This window comes from Pocillopora damicornis, chromosome 9, assembly GCF_964200805.1.
Source record: "Pocillopora damicornis chromosome 9, jaPocDami1.2, whole genome shotgun sequence".
Taxonomy (NCBI): Eukaryota; Metazoa; Cnidaria; class Anthozoa; order Scleractinia; family Pocilloporidae; genus Pocillopora; species Pocillopora damicornis.
This window is the reverse complement of record NC_142678.1, coordinates 13222449-13242798: the sequence shown is the minus strand read 5'-3', so window position 1 is coordinate 13242798 and position 20350 is coordinate 13222449. Positions and strand designations below refer to the sequence as shown.

The 20350-nt window shown below is 37.6% G+C and overlaps 3 protein-coding genes across 6 annotated transcripts; all 3 read left to right on the top strand.

The window, feature by feature from the left end:
* Nucleotides 1-63: 63 nt before the first annotated feature.
* LOC149040223 (uncharacterized) lies at nt 64-3458 on the top strand. 3 transcript variants are annotated; one of them, XM_089183039.1, is made up of 3 exons: nt 64-459; nt 937-998; nt 2245-2360. In XM_089183039.1, the coding sequence occupies exons 1-3, from the start codon at nt 64-66 to the stop codon at nt 2327-2329; spliced, it is 543 nt and encodes a 180-aa protein (XP_089039165.1). In that variant the 3' UTR covers nt 2330-2360. The 3 variants fall into 3 exon arrangements, 1 of the variants encoding a protein (XP_089039165.1); XR_016179894.1 differs by lacking the exon at nt 64-459 and adding an exon at nt 2611-3450 and having other exon boundaries at nt 804-998; nt 2245-2269; XR_016179895.1 differs by lacking the exons at nt 64-459; nt 937-998; nt 2245-2360 and adding exons at nt 2375-2441; nt 2611-3458.
* A 1529-nt stretch (nt 3459-4987) lies between these two features.
* On the top strand, nt 4988-11372 carry LOC113664843 (oncoprotein-induced transcript 3 protein). 2 transcript variants are annotated; one of them, XM_027180463.2, is made up of 8 exons: nt 4988-5340; nt 6026-6397; nt 7608-7799; nt 8277-8468; nt 8550-8675; nt 8833-9418; nt 9608-9909; nt 10094-11372. In XM_027180463.2, the coding sequence occupies exons 1-8, from the start codon at nt 5175-5177 to the stop codon at nt 10228-10230; spliced, it is 2073 nt and encodes a 690-aa protein (XP_027036264.2). In that variant the 5' UTR covers nt 4988-5174; the 3' UTR covers nt 10231-11372. The 2 variants fall into 2 exon arrangements, with proteins under 2 accessions (XP_027036264.2, XP_027036263.2); XM_027180462.2 differs by lacking the exon at nt 8277-8468 and having other exon boundaries at nt 4991-5340.
* Nucleotides 11373-12094: 722 nt separating this feature from the next.
* On the top strand, nt 12095-18943 carry LOC149040222 (uncharacterized). The gene is made up of 11 exons (XM_089183013.1): nt 12095-12381; nt 13040-13097; nt 13216-13311; nt 14360-14419; nt 14551-14735; nt 15023-15651; nt 15850-15987; nt 16367-16463; nt 16844-16917; nt 17240-17334; nt 17573-18943. Exons 1-10 carry the CDS (start codon nt 12275-12277, stop codon nt 17326-17328), a joined length of 1533 nt encoding a protein of 510 aa, XP_089039139.1. The 5' UTR covers nt 12095-12274; the 3' UTR covers nt 17329-17334; nt 17573-18943.
* Nucleotides 18944-20350: the final 1407 nt, after the last annotated feature.

Below are 20350 nucleotides of genomic sequence, written 5' to 3'. Positions count from 1 at the left end.
TCTCTCGACTTATGCAAATTCGTCCGCGGTTCAAATAGTGTTCATTCATCAGATTTCCAAAACATGGATCAGACTTCCAGCGCACAAAGTCGCGGTAGTGCACCAAGCAATTTTTATTCAATGTCAAGGACTCCATCCCCTTATAGCGGTTCGAGTTCGCGAGTAAGTTCAGTTGGTCTGTCATCATCTTCTGTCCAATCCAGCGGATCTACACCCCTATCCTCACGAGACACAACACAGCAGTTGATCACTGGCCTGGCTGCCTGCCAGAGTTCGATCGAGGAACTTCTTCAGACTGTGCGAAGCTCAAACGAGCGGATTGAAGAACTGGCCGAAAATGTAAAAATCCTAGACGGCAGGGTAGAAAAGCTTTCTTCCCATTCCGTAGATGGAACTGAGAGTGGTTCTGGTGGACGAGAGGAAAAGAGAAAGAGAACAAAATCGTCTCTTCTTGTTCAGGTATGTTTAAAAATTTTGACTGAAAAACCTTGGATTGCTGTTGTTTACCTGATTCCCTCTGCTAAGCTGACGTCATTTTGAAACGATCGAACAACGATGTAAATTTCTCTCATTTAAGACTACACCCTGATGGTAATTTGCTCATTTATATCAGTTACATGATATCGTTCAAAATCTCAGTTAAGCTTAATGAATACATGTCAGTCGCTGGTTAACTTTTTAATTTTAAAAGTTTAAGGGAAGCTGCTTGCTCTGACTTTTCAGTCGTTCTGTTGATCGAGGTGAGAAAAGTTTCATGTAAGCGTGATTAAAGCTTACAAGCTTTTGTCTTGGTACCGCTCAAATTTCATTTAGTTTGTGGAGTTTTCATGAGAGGCTGAACACAACCTGTTTGTGAAGCAAGTTGCTTGCTTTACCGTGAAAATGGAAGTTTATAATGTTGCACTGATTGCGGCAGTATTCAGATTTGTGTTATAGGAGGAGGTTCACAAGCTCCACAATAGCAGAGACCCCGCAAGGCAATACAGAGGAAGGGAATCGTGAGTAAAAATTAAATTATGCACTTGTTTAGAATTTAAATTCTGATAACAACCTAGTGCATGTATATCTATTTCCAAATCGCATGAAATTGTATATGATTCATGTAATGCCAGTGCGAAGACAAAGCCACACGCGGAACTCTGTGATTTTGTTGGCAACATTTTGCCGCCATCTTCCATTTGAGGAAGAACTCTGAACTTGCCATCTAAGTATTTTGTATAAAAATAGGGGCCCGTTTCCGAAATTTTCAATCAATTTGTGCGCGCGAAAATATTCGGACCCGGTGAGATCTCATTCAGGACTTTTTTAGGTCCCGGCAGAAGAATCACTCATGGCAAGCTTTCTTGGGTGAGAATTATCCCCGCTAACTAAACACTGTATCTGCTGTACCTCTGCACCATTTCCCCGCGCGTTCATAGGAAGGAAGCTGTTGACCAAAGGTGATGTTCACCAGTTTTCCTGGTTTTCGCGCGCTGCCAATTTTGCTGAAACTTGGCGGGGATTTTACAAATTGAACATCAGATTTTGGGGGATTTTGAAAGTATTCTAAGTCGATCGGCAGTGTTCGAAAGAAATTTAAGTGCTAAAAAACCCGAAATAAGGAAAGAAGTCAAATCAAAATTGTACAACGGAAATCAATTGGTAATTAAAATTTATCATGCAGGTTTTAGGGTATTTCTTTTTGTGGGACTGATATTACCTAATTAAGACCCCGTCCACACTACACCGGAGAAATTTGAAAACGGAGTTTTTACTCTAAAAACGCATCAAATGTTCTCCGTCCACACTCCGCCGGAGAAATTTGAGAACGCAACAATCACCAGCTGCAAAAACGCTTGAGTGCACCCTTGAGGGTTAGGATTAATCACAAGATTATCGTGAAGTCATTGTTTTCGAAAAGCTTCGTTTTTAAAATGTTTTCTGTCCACACTAAAACGCAAAGCCAAATTCCTCCGGTTTGAAGAGCGTTTTCGAAAAGCTGCGTTTTCGAAAAGCTCCGTCTTCGTCTCCGGATTATTGTGGACGGTAGGCTTAACCGTGGAATAAAGCTGCGTTTTCAAATTTCTCCGACGCAGTGTGGACGGAGCCTAAGGTAGGCTTGAGGACCCATGAGCACTTTTTCTCATATGTAGACTTGGACCCATACATTTAACCCAAGTTTAAGAGTGAATAAGTAAAGGCACTAAAAATTTTTTTCAACGAGATACAGAAATCTAAATATTTTGTATATTTTCTCCCTGTCAGGGTCACCAGCCCTCACAACACAAAGGTAACTCAGCTGATTGTTGATGAAGGTAATTTAGTGTTAACAACTGAGTTGAAAACGTAAATGAATGGATGGAAATCGTAAATGAATGGATGGAAATTGTAAATGAATGGATGGAAATCGTAAATGAATGGATGGAAATCATGGAAAGGAGAGAGCAGGAACAAACGGAAATGTGAGAATACTAAGCCTTTACACTCCTTATTTTGGATTATACCTCTTCGTGAATTAGATTTTCAGCTTTCATTCTTCGCATTATTATTAACAATACTATTTTTGAGAAACACAAATGTTATATTAAGCTGGTTTTTTTTTTAAATGTATATATAATGCGAAAAAACAAGAACTTGAGGACGAAGAGACCACTGACGAAACCAGAGCGGAAGAAAGAGAAGGAGAAGGAAGTGATAATGACAGCTCCTCAGGAAGCGATTGTGATTTTGAGAACGAATAGTTTGTTTTTCTGTGTGGGTGTGTTAAAGGAATAGTGTGATTGTACATAAATCACAACTTTTAATCATTGGATTATACCTCTTCGTGAATTAGATTTTCAACTTTCATTCTTCGCATTATTATTAATAATGCTATTTTTGAGAAACACAAATGTTACATTAAATTTTTTTTTAATGTATATGTACTGCGAAAAAAGCAACACGTGACTAAGGAATACAGAGATAAATTAACAGCTATTTGTAATTAAAGCATGAGATTATTCTCGCTTTTATGATTCCACCTAGATCACACCTAAGCAATGCAAGAATCTTTGACGCTGAACGTACCCCGTAAGAATACTCGAAAATGGTAAATTTTCCTATTAAGATTGCTCAAGAAAGGCTCGTTAAAGCCCTCACAATACGTAAACAACTGTCTTCTTACAGTATTCATGTGTACACTGGTATTTGGCCAGAAATCTCGTCATGAATCTAATAAGAATTCGTATACCTACCTTGAAACAACAGTGGTATCTATATCTTATACTTCCTACAGTATACGTGAAGTCTACAGACCTCTGTAATGACATAAAGGTAATCCTTTCACGAGTGAAAGAATCTGTACACGTACTTTCTACGGAACATATCAGTACCCTTCCTGCTTCATGCAGTATACATCATATATACGGACTTGTGTAATGAGGAATAAGAAATCCTGCAACGACTGTAACAATAATCCCGTATACGTGCCTTCCACACAACATCAGTAGACCTCATAACTCCTTCAGTATACAACATGTATGCTGAAACGAGTACTGGCGTATAAGAAATCCTGCTACAAGTGTATAAGATCCTGCTATTTTCTTGGCGTAGCCTGACGTATACTGATCCTTAAACAGTACCTTAAACATCATGACACATCCTTATAGATGCCGTACACGTGACTGTATGAGACCTACATACGGGACCGTATTCGGATTATTTCACGCAGTATGGATGATGCAACAGAAACTACGGTGAAAACTTGTTAAACGTGCGTTGTTAACCAGCCTCTTTAGAGCCACTGACCATAAATATGGAATCCGTCGACAGTTGCAAAATTTTGGTATTCATTGTATGTTTTCTTAGAGGACTCTTTTGATGAACCCTTCTCAAAAATTACGTTAAAAATTTCCATCGCGCTTTTTTTCTGAAAAATCGAAAAGTTCAAAGTACTCCTGAATGGCCGTTTTCCTTCCACTCCCCCCCCCCCCCCCCCCTCCGGTAAAACTAAGAAAAATGATGTAACTTTGGCAAATTCGTACGCCACAACACAATGCTTCTATATATAATTAGTAATTACAATATAAATCATATTAAAGCTTTATCTTTGTAGTTTAATTCTTCAAATATTCTTTCTTTCCTCAAGTTCCCAGAAGACAAGGGAGAGTGGTAAAACAGGCTGTTTCAATGTATGGCGATCGACATGATTCTTTTTGGCTAATAGATATTTATTTCTACTGAACAGGGTTACAATCCTTGACACAATTGTTGATACTTTTCCCCCTCACCCTTCTAAAACGCCTTGTCGATTTTGGTGACGGAAAAAATTAGACCGCCTTACAAAAATACAAAAAAATTATACTCAACATCGAGAGGTGTTGGGGTGTTTTAACAAAGCTTGATAAGGGTTGCAAATGCAAGTTGACCAATAGTTAACGTTCACGGAACACTGAAGTGAGATCTTTAATCATCGGATTAGACGAGTGCACGTGGTATCATGTGCTTGTCTGCTGTTTAAAGTTATATTTATATACGAGGCGTTAAAGAAGTTCGAGCGATACTAAAATTACCTCTTTCATTTCAGGGATAAAATGAAACTTTCTGATGAGCGTTCCCGTGATTGTAACTCCCTCGAAATTGAAATTGAGCAGTTTGTAAATATTAGTCTCGTTCCGTGTAATGAACACAATTAGGTCGTCAATGCGCGTAAAATTCAGTTGCACATCAGCTGGCACTTAGATGAATTTACATTTCATGATACAAATTGATAAACCTTTGGCTGTGACACACTTCTTTGTTATGGTAGACAGGACCTAAAAAATAGCATTCAGAGGGCAGCCGTCGGTGGCATTAGTTTACATTGTTTATTCACTTTCAAAGGCTATCTATTCTGAGATCATCCTAATACATGCAAAACTGAATAATATGACACTGCAGCTTCGGGCGCGAAAACAGAAGCACTCATGCAGAAAATAACAAGTACACAACTTTCATTGTGATTTGTGCAACACCCCTCAATAAATAGCTACAGGGAATTTACGCTCATTGCGAGGTTGTTTTTAGAATTATCAATCGTAAACTGTTCGCTCTATCGAGTCTTGTAATATTAAATCAATTTGTGTACACAAAGCCGAAACTGTTTAGGTCGTGAGATATTTAAATAAGCTTACTCAAGAAAATTCCCGTTTAAGTAAATTGTCCAGCTTTATGGTTGTATGTTGATGCTTTGTTTCCACAAATGCTTCAAACGTTTGCTTGAAATTAAGAGAAAGACTCACAAGAGGGACTGGTTAGATCTGTATATCGGTATGCTCATCGCCCGCTTTTTGTCTATTATCCTTGTGGGTTTTACAGTCCTTGTCTTACCACGCAGTGCTCAAGGTGAGTTTAACCTCTTCCGACTCTTACTTAGTAACACTATCGTTGCTTTTCCCGAGATAAGAACAACTCCCTTTAGTTAAATCACTAATCGCCATCGATCGTTCCTGATCTGGTCAAACTAGAGTTTGAATTATACAAAGCTTTCATGTGTTCCAATTTAATTGATGTTTTTATTTTCGGCATCCTATAGATTTCTTCGAAATCAAGTGTAAAATTGAATTGTTTTCCACCTAGCCTCTTTCCTAAACCCATCTTCAAATCTTTTGGCTTGACGGGAATGGAAAAGCTAAATAAACTGAGTCAATTCTATACTTAAGCTCATGTGTCCACGCTAATCCAAAAGCACATGCGAACCCCGTTATTTATCAGTAGCGCGCGTTGTACACGAAAGTAATCTAGATAGTCCTTGTGTATGTTGCAGGCGTAAATCCAAATAATTAAGACTAAAAGAGAAGGCCAAAACATTCCGGGGGAGCGCGAGTAATTTATTACGATACATTGCTGTCGAATGCTTTTAAGCTTCCCCTTTTTCTATGATCCCTTATTTCTGGACCACACAGAAGAAAGAGGCACACGCGCAGAAGCAACCTTATTTTTAACTAAATGTAAATGAAGAGATGAATCTTCATATTTTAGATGCTTCCTCTAGACCTCTACTGATTCTTGATGCATGTTATTTTAACAGTATGTCCAAAGAACTGGGTACGTTTTCATAACTCGTGCTACAAGTTCTCTTCCAAGTCAGCCTCCTGGAATGCAGCAAAAGCGTCCTGCGAAGCTCAAGGATCCCATCTCGTTGTGATTAATTCTCGAGCTGAAAATCAAGCGATTGGCACTCGTTCTTCACACACTATGTTTATTGGTTTGCACAGGGATCCTAAAGACCAGTCTCGCTGGCTCTGGGTTGATGGTTCGCGGCCAACCTTTACCAATTGGTATCCTGGAGAACCTAATAACCTAAGGGAGGCGTGTGTCGAGTTGTATCCTCAGAAGCACGGATTGAAATGGAATGACATCCACTGTAGTGGTCCACGTCGTTACATTTGCGAAACCAGTGGTGAGTCAATCCGATCATGGCCTAAGAACACATTTCGATTAGATGCCTAAAATCTGAAATCCAAATATTCACAGCATACTCAATCTAGAGCCTCAAAGTGGTGACGGTTGGCGTTCAAACGACGTTAACTTGACAACTGTTAAAAGGCAATGTTTACCGTAAACCGTCCAAAAAAAAAAAAAAGAGCAGCGCGATATTTGCTGTCAAAATATATCACGGTCTTTCAAATCCTTCAATTAAGAGCTGTTTGTCGCGGACAGCTAATATCTCGAAAAAATCTTTAAACCGGTAAATCCGTTTCCACGTTTCCAAATCAAAACTAATTTTATGGTCATTTCCACTAATTTCGAGATTTTTCAATCGCTAAACGGCGTCAAAACGAACATTGCAACTACCTTCTATCCAAATATACTTCTATTAGGTTTAAAAAATTCAAACAGATTCTCAGTGGATAACTTGTTCACGTTGTGACCACAAGATAATTCGTATCAAAAACTACGAAATCAATATCAAGTGAGTTTCAAATCACAAATTTCTTCCTCACAATTATCAGCCGTCAAAAGCCCTAAATTTCAATCGTCAACCGTCAAAGTTCCTTCCCGATTACATGTGACCGACATTGAGCGTTGAAAAGCGCCAGAGTAAGGTCATCATAACATTTTTTCCTTGTCACTACAACTGTCTGCCTGGTAGTACGAGTTTTCTAAACTGACCGCAGAGTAAAATGCATCAAAGCCAAATTAAAGCATTCCCGGATTACTTTCGGAACGGAATTAAACATTGCTTCACTGAAAAGATTTTTGACCCCTTTCCAAGCACTTATGCCCATGTTAACACCTCACGCGTGTTATATCCATGGCTTGCACAATTGCCGTAACGGACGTCTGCCAATTTTTATACATGTTAAATCACAACTTTGGATCAACTTGTTTTACTCGCACCAGCGGACACCAGCTTGTTGGCCTTTTTCATCTCAGTACAGACCAAAAATAAGCCTTCGTCTGAGTACTATGATAAATTTGTATTTATTCTTAACTCTCTCGTTTAGCTTACGTTTTTAGTATTTGTACATGAAATACGGAATCTAATCGACAAAAATGGTATTTTTTTCCAAAGTTTTACCTTACCATTTAGTGAAATAAATTTCGTTAAAAATTCAGCCTTTGGGAGCTTGTACAATCATGTGGATTTGATTCCCTCCATTTTTCAGTTGAATGTCCAGTCCTTACGGTTGGTCGTCTCGTCAAAACCACACCAAACAATTGTGTGACATCACCGGCGAAACACAATACAACATGCTCGTTCTCATGTCCACAGGGATACTATTTACAAGGTCCTTCTAAGAAACAGTGTGGGGCTAATGGTCAATGGACGGATAGTGCCAAACCTGTGACGTGCAAGGGTAAGTTTTCTTTATTCTGTCAGTTTTTAGCTAAAATAAACTTTATTTGACCCCTTTCCAAGCACTTATGCCCATGTTAACAGAATTTTTCAGCTCCCCTATCACCTCACGCGTGTTATATCCATGGCTTGCACAATTGCCGTAACGGACGTCTGCCAATTTTTATACATGTTAAATCACAACTTTGGATCAACTTGTTTTACTCGCACCAGCGGCCACCAGCTTATTGGTCTTTTTCATTTCAGAATAATACAAAAATAAGCCTTCGTCTGAGTACTATGATAAATTTATATTTATTCTTAACTCTCTCGTTTAGCGTACGTTTTTAGTATTTGTACATGAAATACGGAATCTAATCGACAAAAATGGTATTTTTTCCAAAGCTTTACCTTACCACTGAGTGAAATAAATTTCGTTAAAAATTCAGCCTTTAGGAGCTTGTACAATCATGTGGATTTGATTCCCTCCTTTTTTCAGTTGAATGTCCAGTCCTTACGGTTGGTCGTCTCGTCAAAACCACACCAAACAATTGTGTGACATCACCGGCGAAACACAATGCCGAATGCTCGTTCTCATGTCCACAGGGATATTATTTACAAGGTCCTTCTAAGAAACAGTGTGGGGCTAATGGTCAATGGACGGATAGTGCCAAATCTGTGACGTGCAAGGGTAAGTTTACTTTACTCTGTCAGTTTTTTAACTAAAAAATAAACTTTTTTTGCAACACTCAGATTGTAACTCTTATTTCAGACACCGACGAGTGTGCTGTGTCAAATGGTGGCTGCAGTCACGAGTGCGTCAATATTGCAGGGGGCTACAAATGTGAATGTCCAGACCTAGAGCTAAGCTTATCATCAGATAACAAAACATGTCATGGTTAGTATAAACCGGTAGAAATAACATAATTTCATTCGTTTGCTAAAGTAATCATTTCCTCCATCCCACTTTTTGTCGACAAAGTAAGATTCTCTTTCTACGACATTCCACTTTCCTTCCTTCTAAGAGATAAAGAAACTTTTATTTTTTCCTGAAGCTCCAGGGGTCATTGTCCAGTGCAACAGCAACAATATGACAATTATCATTCCTAAGTCCCTCTTCCGTGGTCGCGACCGTGGGCGTCTTCGGCTCTTAGACTCAAGATGCAAGGCTGAGGAAACCAACGCCTCCTTCTCTCTGACAACTTCGCTGACTGGCTGTGACACAAAACGCAGGCTTACACCGACAGCTATCGTCTACTCCAACACAGTCTTTGAAATCCCTGTGGCAGCTAAGGACGTCGCAACACGCGTGCAGGAAATAGAAATACCATTCAGCTGCTACTTATCCAAGTTTGGCGTGGTATCATCAGTTGGTTGGAGGCCGAGCAATACAAAACTTAGGTTCAGTGATGAAGGCAAAGGAAACTTCACACTTTCTCTGAATATGTTCCGTGACAAAAGATTCGTGAGTCCTTACATGAAGGATGACTTCCCTGTTGATGTGCTGCTTCGTAAACCTCTCTTCTTTGAAGTGTCAGTGACATCGACTGACAAGAAGTTGTCAATCATGGCTGATCGATGCTATGCCACGCCCACTCAGGATGAGAAAAGTGCTGTAAATTACGAATTTATAAAGAAAGGGTATGTGAAAGATAATTATAGGTAATATTTTATTTGTTTTTGATCTTTTTTTAATCGGTGCGCAGGTTCCATTTAATCTTTAATAAACTTGATCTCCACCTCTTGCACATTAGGACAAATAAATGTAGGTAACAGGCACTTCGTGAAATAGGGATTGAAATCCAATCAGTGCATAACGTTTTTTCTCAGATGTCAGAATGACGTTACCGTGAAGTATTACTCTGGGCCTTCATCGAGTGCTCAGCGGTTTAGCTTGGAGGCTTTCAAGTTTATTGCAGATCATCCATTCGTATTCGTGCACTGCCACGTAATTGTATGCAACGCAACGAACCCTGCTTCACAGTGTGCAAAAAAGTGTCCATCAAGTGGCCGAGGTAGACGTGCAGTAAGTGATCACGTGACTGATGACGTGTATTCTTTGGCCCAGGGCCCGATCCGCCTCGCACGAGGCAAGCGAGAGAGAAAGAAGAAGAATGCCTTTACTGAAAATGGTAAATAACATGAAATAAAAGTGTTATTATGGTGTTGTGGTTTCTTTGACATGCAAGTGGTGGAACCAATGTTGATATTTGTAGATCTTTGGATTTCTAAACAAAAGGCCCTTTCAGAAGGTTTGCTATTATTTTCCACCAGTTCGTAATTTTATTCATTATTTTCTCTTTTCTATTTCCTTAGGATCCAGTCCTTTCTTCATGATGTCTGTGTTTGTGATGTGCGCTGCTTGCTTGGTAGGAACTGCGCTGACGATCGTTAAGAAGTCACGTGACAAGCCCATTGGCTATACTCTGCTTGCTAGCGGAGGTCAGGAGTAAACACATGCTCTATGACAACGAACGGACTTGACAAATCTTGTGAAAACTTGAGTAGGAGATACCAAAAAAAAAAAAAGCATGGAAGTCCTTTCCTTTCATCCTTTCCCTTTACCAAACAAAGCAATGCACATTTCGATGGAATCTTTAAATATCATATCTCCTGAATGATGAAAGTTGAAATAACCAGACTACCTTTCGGGAACACGAAAAGGAGTCATAACACCAAACTCAACAAGACTTCTTCATTGCAGAATTGACAGTGCAAGAAGATTTAAAAAATTATCATGCCAGCCTAACGATGTTGTTGTTTTCCGGCCTTTGCCTTTAAAACTGAATTAAATCCGACCTGCTCCAGATTATCTTCACTATTAAAAAAATTAAAGTTTTTTAGCCCCTTAGTTATGATGCATTGGTAAAGGAAACATCCTTACTTTGATATCTGCTACTCAAGTTTGACTCAATACGAAGAGATTGGCTGGTCTCAAAACTTTGTTAACTCTGCTTGTTTAATGAAGCATGGTTTATAGGACTTTTCAATGATCTACTCATTACCGGAAATGTCGAAAAGTATGATTCAATAAGGGTGCTTGCTGAGTAGAAAGAAGTATTTGCTTTTTTTCGTTGAAGTATTCTGAGTAAGTTTAGAAATCTGCGTTAAGCGCGGGAGTACGTTAACAGTTGTTCAGTTTTTTTACCAACTCTGAGGAGAGATGCTTAGAGAGAAGTGAAAAGAATACAAGGAGGAACTGACCTATGACAACACTGATTGCTTGTCAGTGCGCTGAATTAACTACTTCATCAAATTGGTAATTTGATAAACATTTTATCATGTAGAGGTGTGAGAAAATTTTAAACTTCCGAAAGTGATAACGACAAAAAAAATACCTTCTGTAACTGAGTTTACAATTTGGGATGATGCTGGATAAAGGAAAATGATACTTTAATCAGGATTAAGGACGTTACTTTTACCTGATCATTATACTAGCAAAGGAAGCAGGTATCGGTGGAAAGCCTTATACTCACAATTAACAACATGAGCTAACGACTATATTTTACTAACAATTTCATACTTACATAAGGTGTTGGGATTTTACTACTGTTTTGTCAACTAACGGTTCTAAGGAAATAAAATCTTAAACTGATTTTTTTGCGGTAGTTAATCATGATTTATACCTAAGGACTAAACACGCGCGTGTTTTTAATTTTCTAGTGCGTATTGCAAGCCTGTTCAAAAGTTGTTAGGACTCTTTCATTTATTTGACTTCTTAGCTAAGATTATTGTCACGAGTAACCCCTCTCCTCTCCCCTTGCAATGTTGAAAGTAATGTAGTGTTCCTGAATGTTCCCAGCATTTTTATGAATATTACAAAAAGCCCTTAGTGTCCAAAAAAGGTGAAGAAGGCTTAACATCTCTTTGCTACTCTGCTCAATCAAATCAAGTAGAAGACAAGTACCCTAAAAATAGAGAGGGAATCAAATCAATGTTTGCATGCGGACTCACGCCTTCGTGCGGTGAAATCAAAGTTGCGATTGGTTAGTTCGCTGCCACAGTTTTCAGCAAAGTTAGTTTGGCCGGCGCAGAAATGGAGTGATTCACCATATCCTTGAGCGTAAGGGGGGGGGGGGGGGGAAAGGGGGATGGGGTACTAATGCACGCCTTTTTTCTGCGAAAGTGTGAGCCTTGTATTAGCTGACTGTTAAATGTTTCATTTAGAAATAAATAGGAAGAAACAAAAAAACTACAATTACCTAAATCATTATGAATCGACTTTAAAGCCATAATGGAGACAAAAAGTACACGAGTGAGGAAATGTAAAGAGGCGGACATCTTTTTTTCTCAAATGCAACTATTTTTCTCATTTAGCTAATTCTACTTCAACTGTTATGGAGAAATTCAAGTTATTCCAACCGGCCTCAGTCAATGCAGTGCACTGAGCGCGCGCAACATGCCTTCAAAGCAACTATTTTCATGGCAACATGACATCACAATGAACGAAACAGAAATCCTTGGAGTTCGTCTGAGAGATTTTGTGAAAAAACAGCAATGGCTTGTGTTCTCATACCGTTCCGTCGGGATAAAGCAAGAGCTGATAATTTTTTGATCACAGCATCTGTTTCGCTACTGAATGTTGAATTACGCAAGAAAAGGTGGTAAGCGACACGATAAAGTATTTTCTTTCTCTCTTTTCTCTTAAGAGTTTAGTCTTCGAAGCTGCTTGTCTCACAGAGTCAAATTCTTTTTTACTTTTCTTATTAGAAAGTGATCAAAAGTTTAACTCTGACGAAGCATACAATTTCGAAAACAATATTAATATTATTATGATTAATTGAATTGAGGAAAAAAAGTTTGCGTTTTAGAATTTGGTTGAATCCGATTTCACTGTTGAATACCGCGTGACTTAAGCAACAGAAAGAATGGGTCATTCCCCAAACTGAATATTGTTTGCTCTTTGAAGTTGCAAGACTCGGTGAAAAACAAATACTAGGCTAATTCGTATTTTTCACGGCGGTGCTGCGAGAGAAAGTTTTTGATAACGGTCAATCATTGACAGCGAGGGGGAGGGAGGGGTACGTTTTACTAGTTACCAGTCTTGGCATAAAGACATCATGGCGGCCGCCTTGAAAATACGCTGTACTTCTTTGCCTTTGTCGTATTCCAAAATAACAAAAGATGTAAGTGCATCTCAGCCCTTGAATCGTAAAACGCCAATCGCTTATACAAGGATAGAATCCTCACTGAACAGAAATATGGTTAAATATGGCAACTTTTTCACATTATGCTGACATTCGTGTTTTCTTCCTCAATTAGGTTTCCCCATAAGCTTGCAGTTTTTTGGAAAAAAAGGAAAGCGAAATACAGTACAAAGGTAGTCAAATTAGACTTTGGATCTCTCATCTTTCTCTCTTAGCTCATTAAACGTTATTGATTTCTTAATCGTCAGTTTGAGTTAAAGAAATATTTCTTGCAATTACTTTTTCTCTCAGCCTGTAGCATGGTTTGGAGATGTTGAAAATGGTTATCGTGGTGTTCATTTTTGGCCTGAGCCTGATCCAGTAGATAGTAAACTTACTCTCCTCAAGGTAAGTTTCAAACAAAAGCAACATGAGGAAGATATTTGGGGACAGATTTCCATAAAGTGCCACAACATTCGGAAACAAAATTGTGGGCCAAAAAACTTGCTTTCGTCACAGTTTTACTTTTTACAGTTTTCTTTATCCAAGAGCTCTATGCATAATGAACTATGGGGAAGTGCGAAAATCTTGGCCAACTTTTTGAAACCATCGTTTTCGTAAACACGTTATACCTACTTACTGAAGCCTTCCTTGCTTTTTTCTTAGGCTTGCTCCTTCCTCCGATTCAATTTGCGTCACGTTTTAAGAAATTTTGAAATAAAAACAGTCCATTTTCCGTTTTGAAGCCTTTTTGAAGCCACAAGGTTTTTAATATGGCTTAGCCTCTTGTGTTGGATTTATTATGTAATATTATGCTAATTTATTAATGTTAAATCTATTATAACTTTCATTGGAAAATTTCAAAGTACAACAGCTGAAGAGAAAAAAAATTATGAAATGCTATTGAATCTATGAAACGTTTGAGGACAGATGATTAAATTTAAATTGCCAAAACCATGGTATGAACTTTATTTCACAATAACGCTCCCTAGGGGTTAAAAGACACTGCACTGGAAAAATTAATAGGAACCTTAACCAGTCAGGAGAGTGATGCCAAGGAAGACAAACTGATTAAAAAATAAATCTATATTTTGTTTGGAATTTCCTGTATGGCCACATGAATGTTTTTACTGTCTCTAACAGTGCCGCATCTCAACCTCTGCATAATGTGTGTGATTCACATTGAGTTCCATATTGAAAGTGAAATAATTTTCTGTCAGTGTTCCTGTACACAGACCACGCCAAATTTGGTTACTTCACGTTGTTGTTTGGCCAAGGACAGCTTCAACATACAAAAAGTTCTAAATGCTAGTGCTTAGCTATTGTTCTGCTCATTTGGTCTTTTGTTTTGCCACATATTTGTTTCCATCATTCTCATGATTTGTTCAAGGTCCCTAGTATTGTTGTTATCAAGTTTGTTTCTTTGTTTTAAAACAATATTTATTTGTATTTGTAGAACCCAGAAGATGAAATGACAGAATATCAAGAAAAGCAGTGGAATATTTACATCTGTAATGTAAGCTTTTCCCTTTTCAATTTTACATGAGTATGTAGTCGCTCTTTGTCTTTGATACTATTTTCACTCCAGGCAGTTTGGAGTAAACCTGAACACTTTTCATCTTCCTCTTGCTTCTTTGAAATCATTAGGTGTCCCCCAGTGGTTGTCACCAGCTTCTGGCCACTGGCTCTATTGATATCAGCAATTATATTACAGAGATGCCTGGAAAAGTGGATGTTACTGTCACCCTTAAGCCAGCAATCAAGAAAGTTGTTTGTGGCAAAATTGAGTTTGAATTATCATGGATTATCCAGGAAGATGATGGAGTCATTCAGTGAGTATTCTTCAGTAATTTCTATAGCTAGTTATTGTAATGATCATCTAGCCTATGTTTGGCATTTATAAGTCAGTTACTATCATAATGTTATTTTAGATCCATGAACTTGATCAATAAACTTTCACAGTGAGATATTATTATTATTTTTGCTGCATAATCACAAGGGTCAACTAAAATCTAAAGTTTACCTACTCAATGGTTTTTATTCATGCAATTATTATTTGTTTTGTCTAAAAGTAATTGTACTGTGAAATTCCATTAACTCTTTTGTATTACCTTTACAGTCCCACAGATGAAGAGATATGGGAAGAGATAATGCAGGAGGTCAGGGAGGAACAAGCAAGAAGAAAAGCTGAGGGAAAGACAGCAAAACAAAAATCTTTGAAAAAAAGAAGGCACAGGAAATGTGGCTGCTCAAGTGATACAGACATTGCCACTGAGGAAGACAAAAAGAAAGATAAAAACAATGAAGTTGGCTGCTCAAGTGGTACAAAAATTGCTGTTGGGGAAGATAAAGAAACTATTGAACAACAAGGTGGCATCTTCCCAAATGCTGAACCTCAGGTGGATCCCTCATCTGGCAGCAATACCAAAGTGGGGTCAGGAAAGGTCGGGAGGCAGTCTTCACCTCATCATGCACATCTTAGCCCTGTTTCCCCCCAAATACACCCACCTGCTAGCCAGGGTCTGCCATTAGAGAGTGAAGAGAAAAAAGAGGTGCAGAGTAAAAGGAACCTTCATAAAACTGTCAGGTTTCAAATTGATGAACAGCCTGAGGTATTACATCTTGTTATACATGATGAAGAAGCACTGGACTCCTTGTCAGAAACTGTTTACAGAGAAACAGTTTTCATAAAGGAAGATGAAGTTGCAACAAAAGAGAAGTGCATTCCCAAGAGAGATGAAAATTCATGTAAGTTCTGTTTTGATTTCCAGCCTCCCATTCCAAATGGAGAGGGGCTTAAATTGGAATACTTTTTTCCTGTTTGATCTGATCTATTTTCAATCAAACAGTTTTATTGTAAGACTCCTTGGAAATCATAAATTTACATTTTTTTATTCTGAATTACAACTATTTTTGTTGATTATTGATGTTAACTTTTTTGTTCAGCCTCAAGTGGAAGCCAGCTTCACTCAGAGTTGGCCAGTTATGTTGAAGAGGAACTGAAGCTTGTTCAAGATGAATTATTATCTTCGGAAGAAGTCCGCTCAAAAGTAAAACTTGAAATGCAGAGAGCTATGTCATCAGGTGGGTGATCCATTTCCAAAATGATAAAGTGAAATACCTTGGAATTTCAAAAAAACTTATGTTAAGTTCTTTTCCCCACTAATGAGTTATAAATCTTTAACTCCAGGATCTTATAGGTAATTCTCTTTAGTGTCTGCAGTACAATTCTTATGATATTAGATCAGTAAAATTGGTATTGAATGGACTAATGCTATTGTTTTGATATTATAAGGATAAATTCTGTCTTGATCATTCTCAGGAGTGAAAGCATTAAAAATATTAAAAAACAGCTAATCCCCAAACTAGAGATACTGCAAGTTTTTACACTTATTTCAGGTGTTATAAGCCATGCTTAACTTACACAGCTTATACAATGTATTTGTTTACTTTTTGTCTGTAGACCATAAAGAAGAGTTTGAAAGCTTAAACCAAGGCTGGCTTATATTGGATAGCTTCCATTCGAAAGTGATGAAAAGAAAAGATGACCTTCTTGCCCTGTAAGTAATGAAGACTTATTTTAGAAACGAAATAAGCATGTTCATGATGACCTAAAATGTAGTCTTACATTGTAGTCCATGAATCAAAAACTCTGCACAGGTGCCTATATATGTTTACCAATTGTCTTTGATATGGATAACTGATCTATCTATCATATATTGCTTAATTAGTTCCTCTGGATTCATTTTTTATTATTGTTAATAATAAAAAAGTGAGCAATGGAATGAATAATGTTTGATTTACAGATCGAGAAGTTCCACTGTTTGTCCTTGTTATTTATTTGGGTTTTTCAGAGACTGTAGTGGTTCTGCTTATCTAAAGGTTGTATTTAGCTTGAGGCAGATTTGCTTGATTTTCTGTTTTCCTTTCGCCAATATAGTGACAAAGGAAAAAACATTGAAAATTGTCTTAACTTGCTGTGTTCAGATTTGAGACGCCTTTCAGAAGTGGAAGGTAAGTATTCAGTTGTTTCTCCTCCTTTTTCTTAGTTTCTCAGTTTAGTGTTATTGGGACTGGTTTAGTGAACCTTGATTCTTAACCCTTTACATCCTAATATCATTCTGTATATATATATATACTCCAAAGTGTTGTCTTTACATTTTCTAAGGTGCTGACAGGTGAATTTGTTTAACAACCTTGAGTTTCTTTACATAGTGATCATTTCCTTTATCCTTGTGATATTCTAAAGAGAAATTAGTTGCTATTCACTATTCAGGGCCAAAGGCATAAGCCAAAATGTAGATGAAGGAAACAATGTTTTGTATTTTGATTTTAGGCTGGAGGAAAACAGATGAGAACAAAGCTCATGAAAAAAGAGTTGCTGGACTCATTACTGCAATTCACCAGCAAAACCGTCATGCCTAAACAATGGTAAGAAACAGTAATCTTAACTAATTTGAAATGCAAGTTATTAATTGTGGCTCTAACACTTCATATTATTGCAGTCAATATTATATCTTAATTAGCTCAAATTCAAGGCTTATAGCTAATTTAGTATTCAGTGTTTTTGATTACTACTATCTAGCAATAAACATACTGTCTATAATTCTGTCATATGAAGTGGTGCAGATGTTCTTATGTTGGTTTTTTTCTCTTTTTTGCATTTCAGACTGAAGGAAAATTCATCTACTATTTTTTAATATTGGTTATTTGTGCTTTGGATTCTTGTGAAAAAATTGTGGCAAGAATTGCCTTTTAGTAAGAACATGCTGCTACTCTTTTTTCAAACAAATTGTTCTTTAATAAGTTCATTTATGACCTTATCTTAAGTATGATTTTTCTAAAAATGATATATGATATTGAGTGCTCTATATTCAGAAAGAAAATTCTTTTAATGAAAAATTTTCTCTCACCATTGTAAATAATCCTTTGTAAACATTCCAAAATATGTTTTGTAAACAGGTCATGGTGCATTCTTGCTTCAATCTTTTAATGGGATTTCAATTTTTAAGAATTAATTTCTTCCTGCAGTTTTTATGAAGCCACTGTAAGTTGTAATAACAGCACATTCCAAATCCTTTTCCTTATTTGAAATGATGTACTTTAAGTAGTTTTATAAGACAGATCTCCTGTCTTAATTGTAAACAATATTTTGTAACTAGCTCATCTTATGGTTTGTGAAGTTTATCATCTGTACAAAAACACTTTTTTCCTGCGATATCCATGAAGCCACTGTTAAAGTAACACATTTCAACTTATTTTTCTTATTTTCAAAAGATCTACTTTCCAAATAGTAACTCACAGGTAAAAGACCTAATACTCTCTTGTCAATATAACTTGCCTAAAAATGAAGAAAAACTTTGTTTACTTCTCGAAGATTTTTTGAGGTAAAGCAAAGCAAATGTCAACAGTCATGCTAAGTGGTTACGTGTGCACATGTGGCAGTTTGGTTTATAAGTGATTCAATATCGGTGCTGATGTTAGGGGAACACATTGTAATGGAGACTGAGAGACAATCAGTGTGACTTCAATATATATTTATAACTTAACCTCACAGAAATAATGACATAATCAATTCATCTTGACCTTTCAAATCTGTGACATGTCAGTCCTTCTCATTAATTTAAGCTTGAAACTCTTTCTTGGTGCAGTTGAAGTCTTTTTTGTCAATCACACATGAAGTTTTTATCTTTGTTGGATAACATTTTATATGTAACACTCTTGTACTGACATTGGTATTGAGGTCATTATACAGTGGCTCTGAAATTAAAAAAAAAGTTAAAAGTTTATGCTCATAACTTCCTGTTATTATTGGATGGTTTCTTTTAGTTTGTAGTACTTTTGTATATACATTACTACTGAGATCATTTTGCTGTAGCTTCAAAGTACGAAAAAAACCTGTAATTATTTTCTGGCTACTTATCATATTATTTTTTAATGTTCTTTTATGAATGTTGGTTTTGAGATAATTCTACAGTGGCTTCAAAGTATGAAAAGAAAAACCTGTAAGTTAAGTATTAATAAACTTTGTTGTTGTAAAGTAGGTGATGATCATTGTTGTGTTCATGAGGCCATTTCCATTGAGTGTCGAAATTAAAGTGATCCGTGATTGCCACAGTTTTACTTCACCATTCTCGGTGATTAGGCCAGAAAACTCACCCCAAATGCAAGACTAAGACTAGTCGCTGCTCAATTTTTCCCGCGCTTATGTCTATCGTCACGTTTTAAAATTACCTTAGCCGGTCAAGATTTAAGAGATCTTGACGCAAGTGATAAAGTAACAAACCAAAGAAATAATGGTTATGACACCAAATATAACAATAACTTTTCGATCGCAAGACAACCAGCTTAACTCACTTGTCATGTGTCGACTTGGCACTCGGAGAGCTCAGATACACAGATTGTGCTGTGAGCCTCCTGTTGGTCGATCAATTCTGATAACAAGCAATGTGATAATCAGGATATGTATGGTACCATACGATACACAGGTCACTATCCACTCAGAGCTTTCACCCCACTTCACAGATTAGAACTGTTGTGCAAGATTTTAAAAGAAGGAAAATCACAAACATAAACGGTAAAAAAATTTGCGTAACTGTGTAATCATGGCATTAAAATCGCCTGGTTGCTAATTCTACCACTGTCATCGAAACGTGGAGGGGGACCGGGGGCAGGAGCCCGGGAGAAGAGGGGACGGGAGAGGGCGGGAAGCGGGATCTACACGAGGGAAGGAAGCGGGAGCAGAAATAAAGAAGGCGATAGTTTGTTGTTTATTACTGGGTATTATTCAATCAAACACACTTACCTGGCAAAGTTTGAAATTTCCATTTAACATCACCAGTGCTTAAGGAAAATTTTGGAAACAAGAAAACGTAAATTTGCACTCGGGCTGGAAAAATGACATTACTTCCGGTGAATTTGGAAATCCCTTCAATTCAATTACGTCATACGTTTTTCGGTGTGGCAACGAGTGCACATCCCAAATTACTGAAGATTTTGCCTCCTGGTGCAAACTTAAAACTTTCCGCAGAAGTTTAAATAAGATTTCAACCTATCGAGTCTACATCCTCTTTCCCAACCTCTCTTCCTCTCTCGAAAGACGAAGAAAAAGGACCCTGGGAACGAGGCTGTCGGGTCTATTACTTCCTCGCGTGTGTAACATACTGAAGCTAGTATACCAACAAGAATCAGAGCAGTCGCGCTTTTTGTCTTGCCAGCCGAGTGAGAGAATGATAGGACCCGTGCTCGTCATCAGTAACTGTACGTTTTCTTCGGTCGCTTGATGAACATTTCTTTGTGCACCGGGAGCCTGGGGCAGTTGCCTTGTCTAGAACCACTTGACAGTGAGCGAAAGCAAATGAATGATCAGCAATTAACTTGAAAACTCCTAGGCTAAACCTCTGTAAGCTGACAGCGTGAGCACCTACCACTGCCTCCTCAGGCTTAC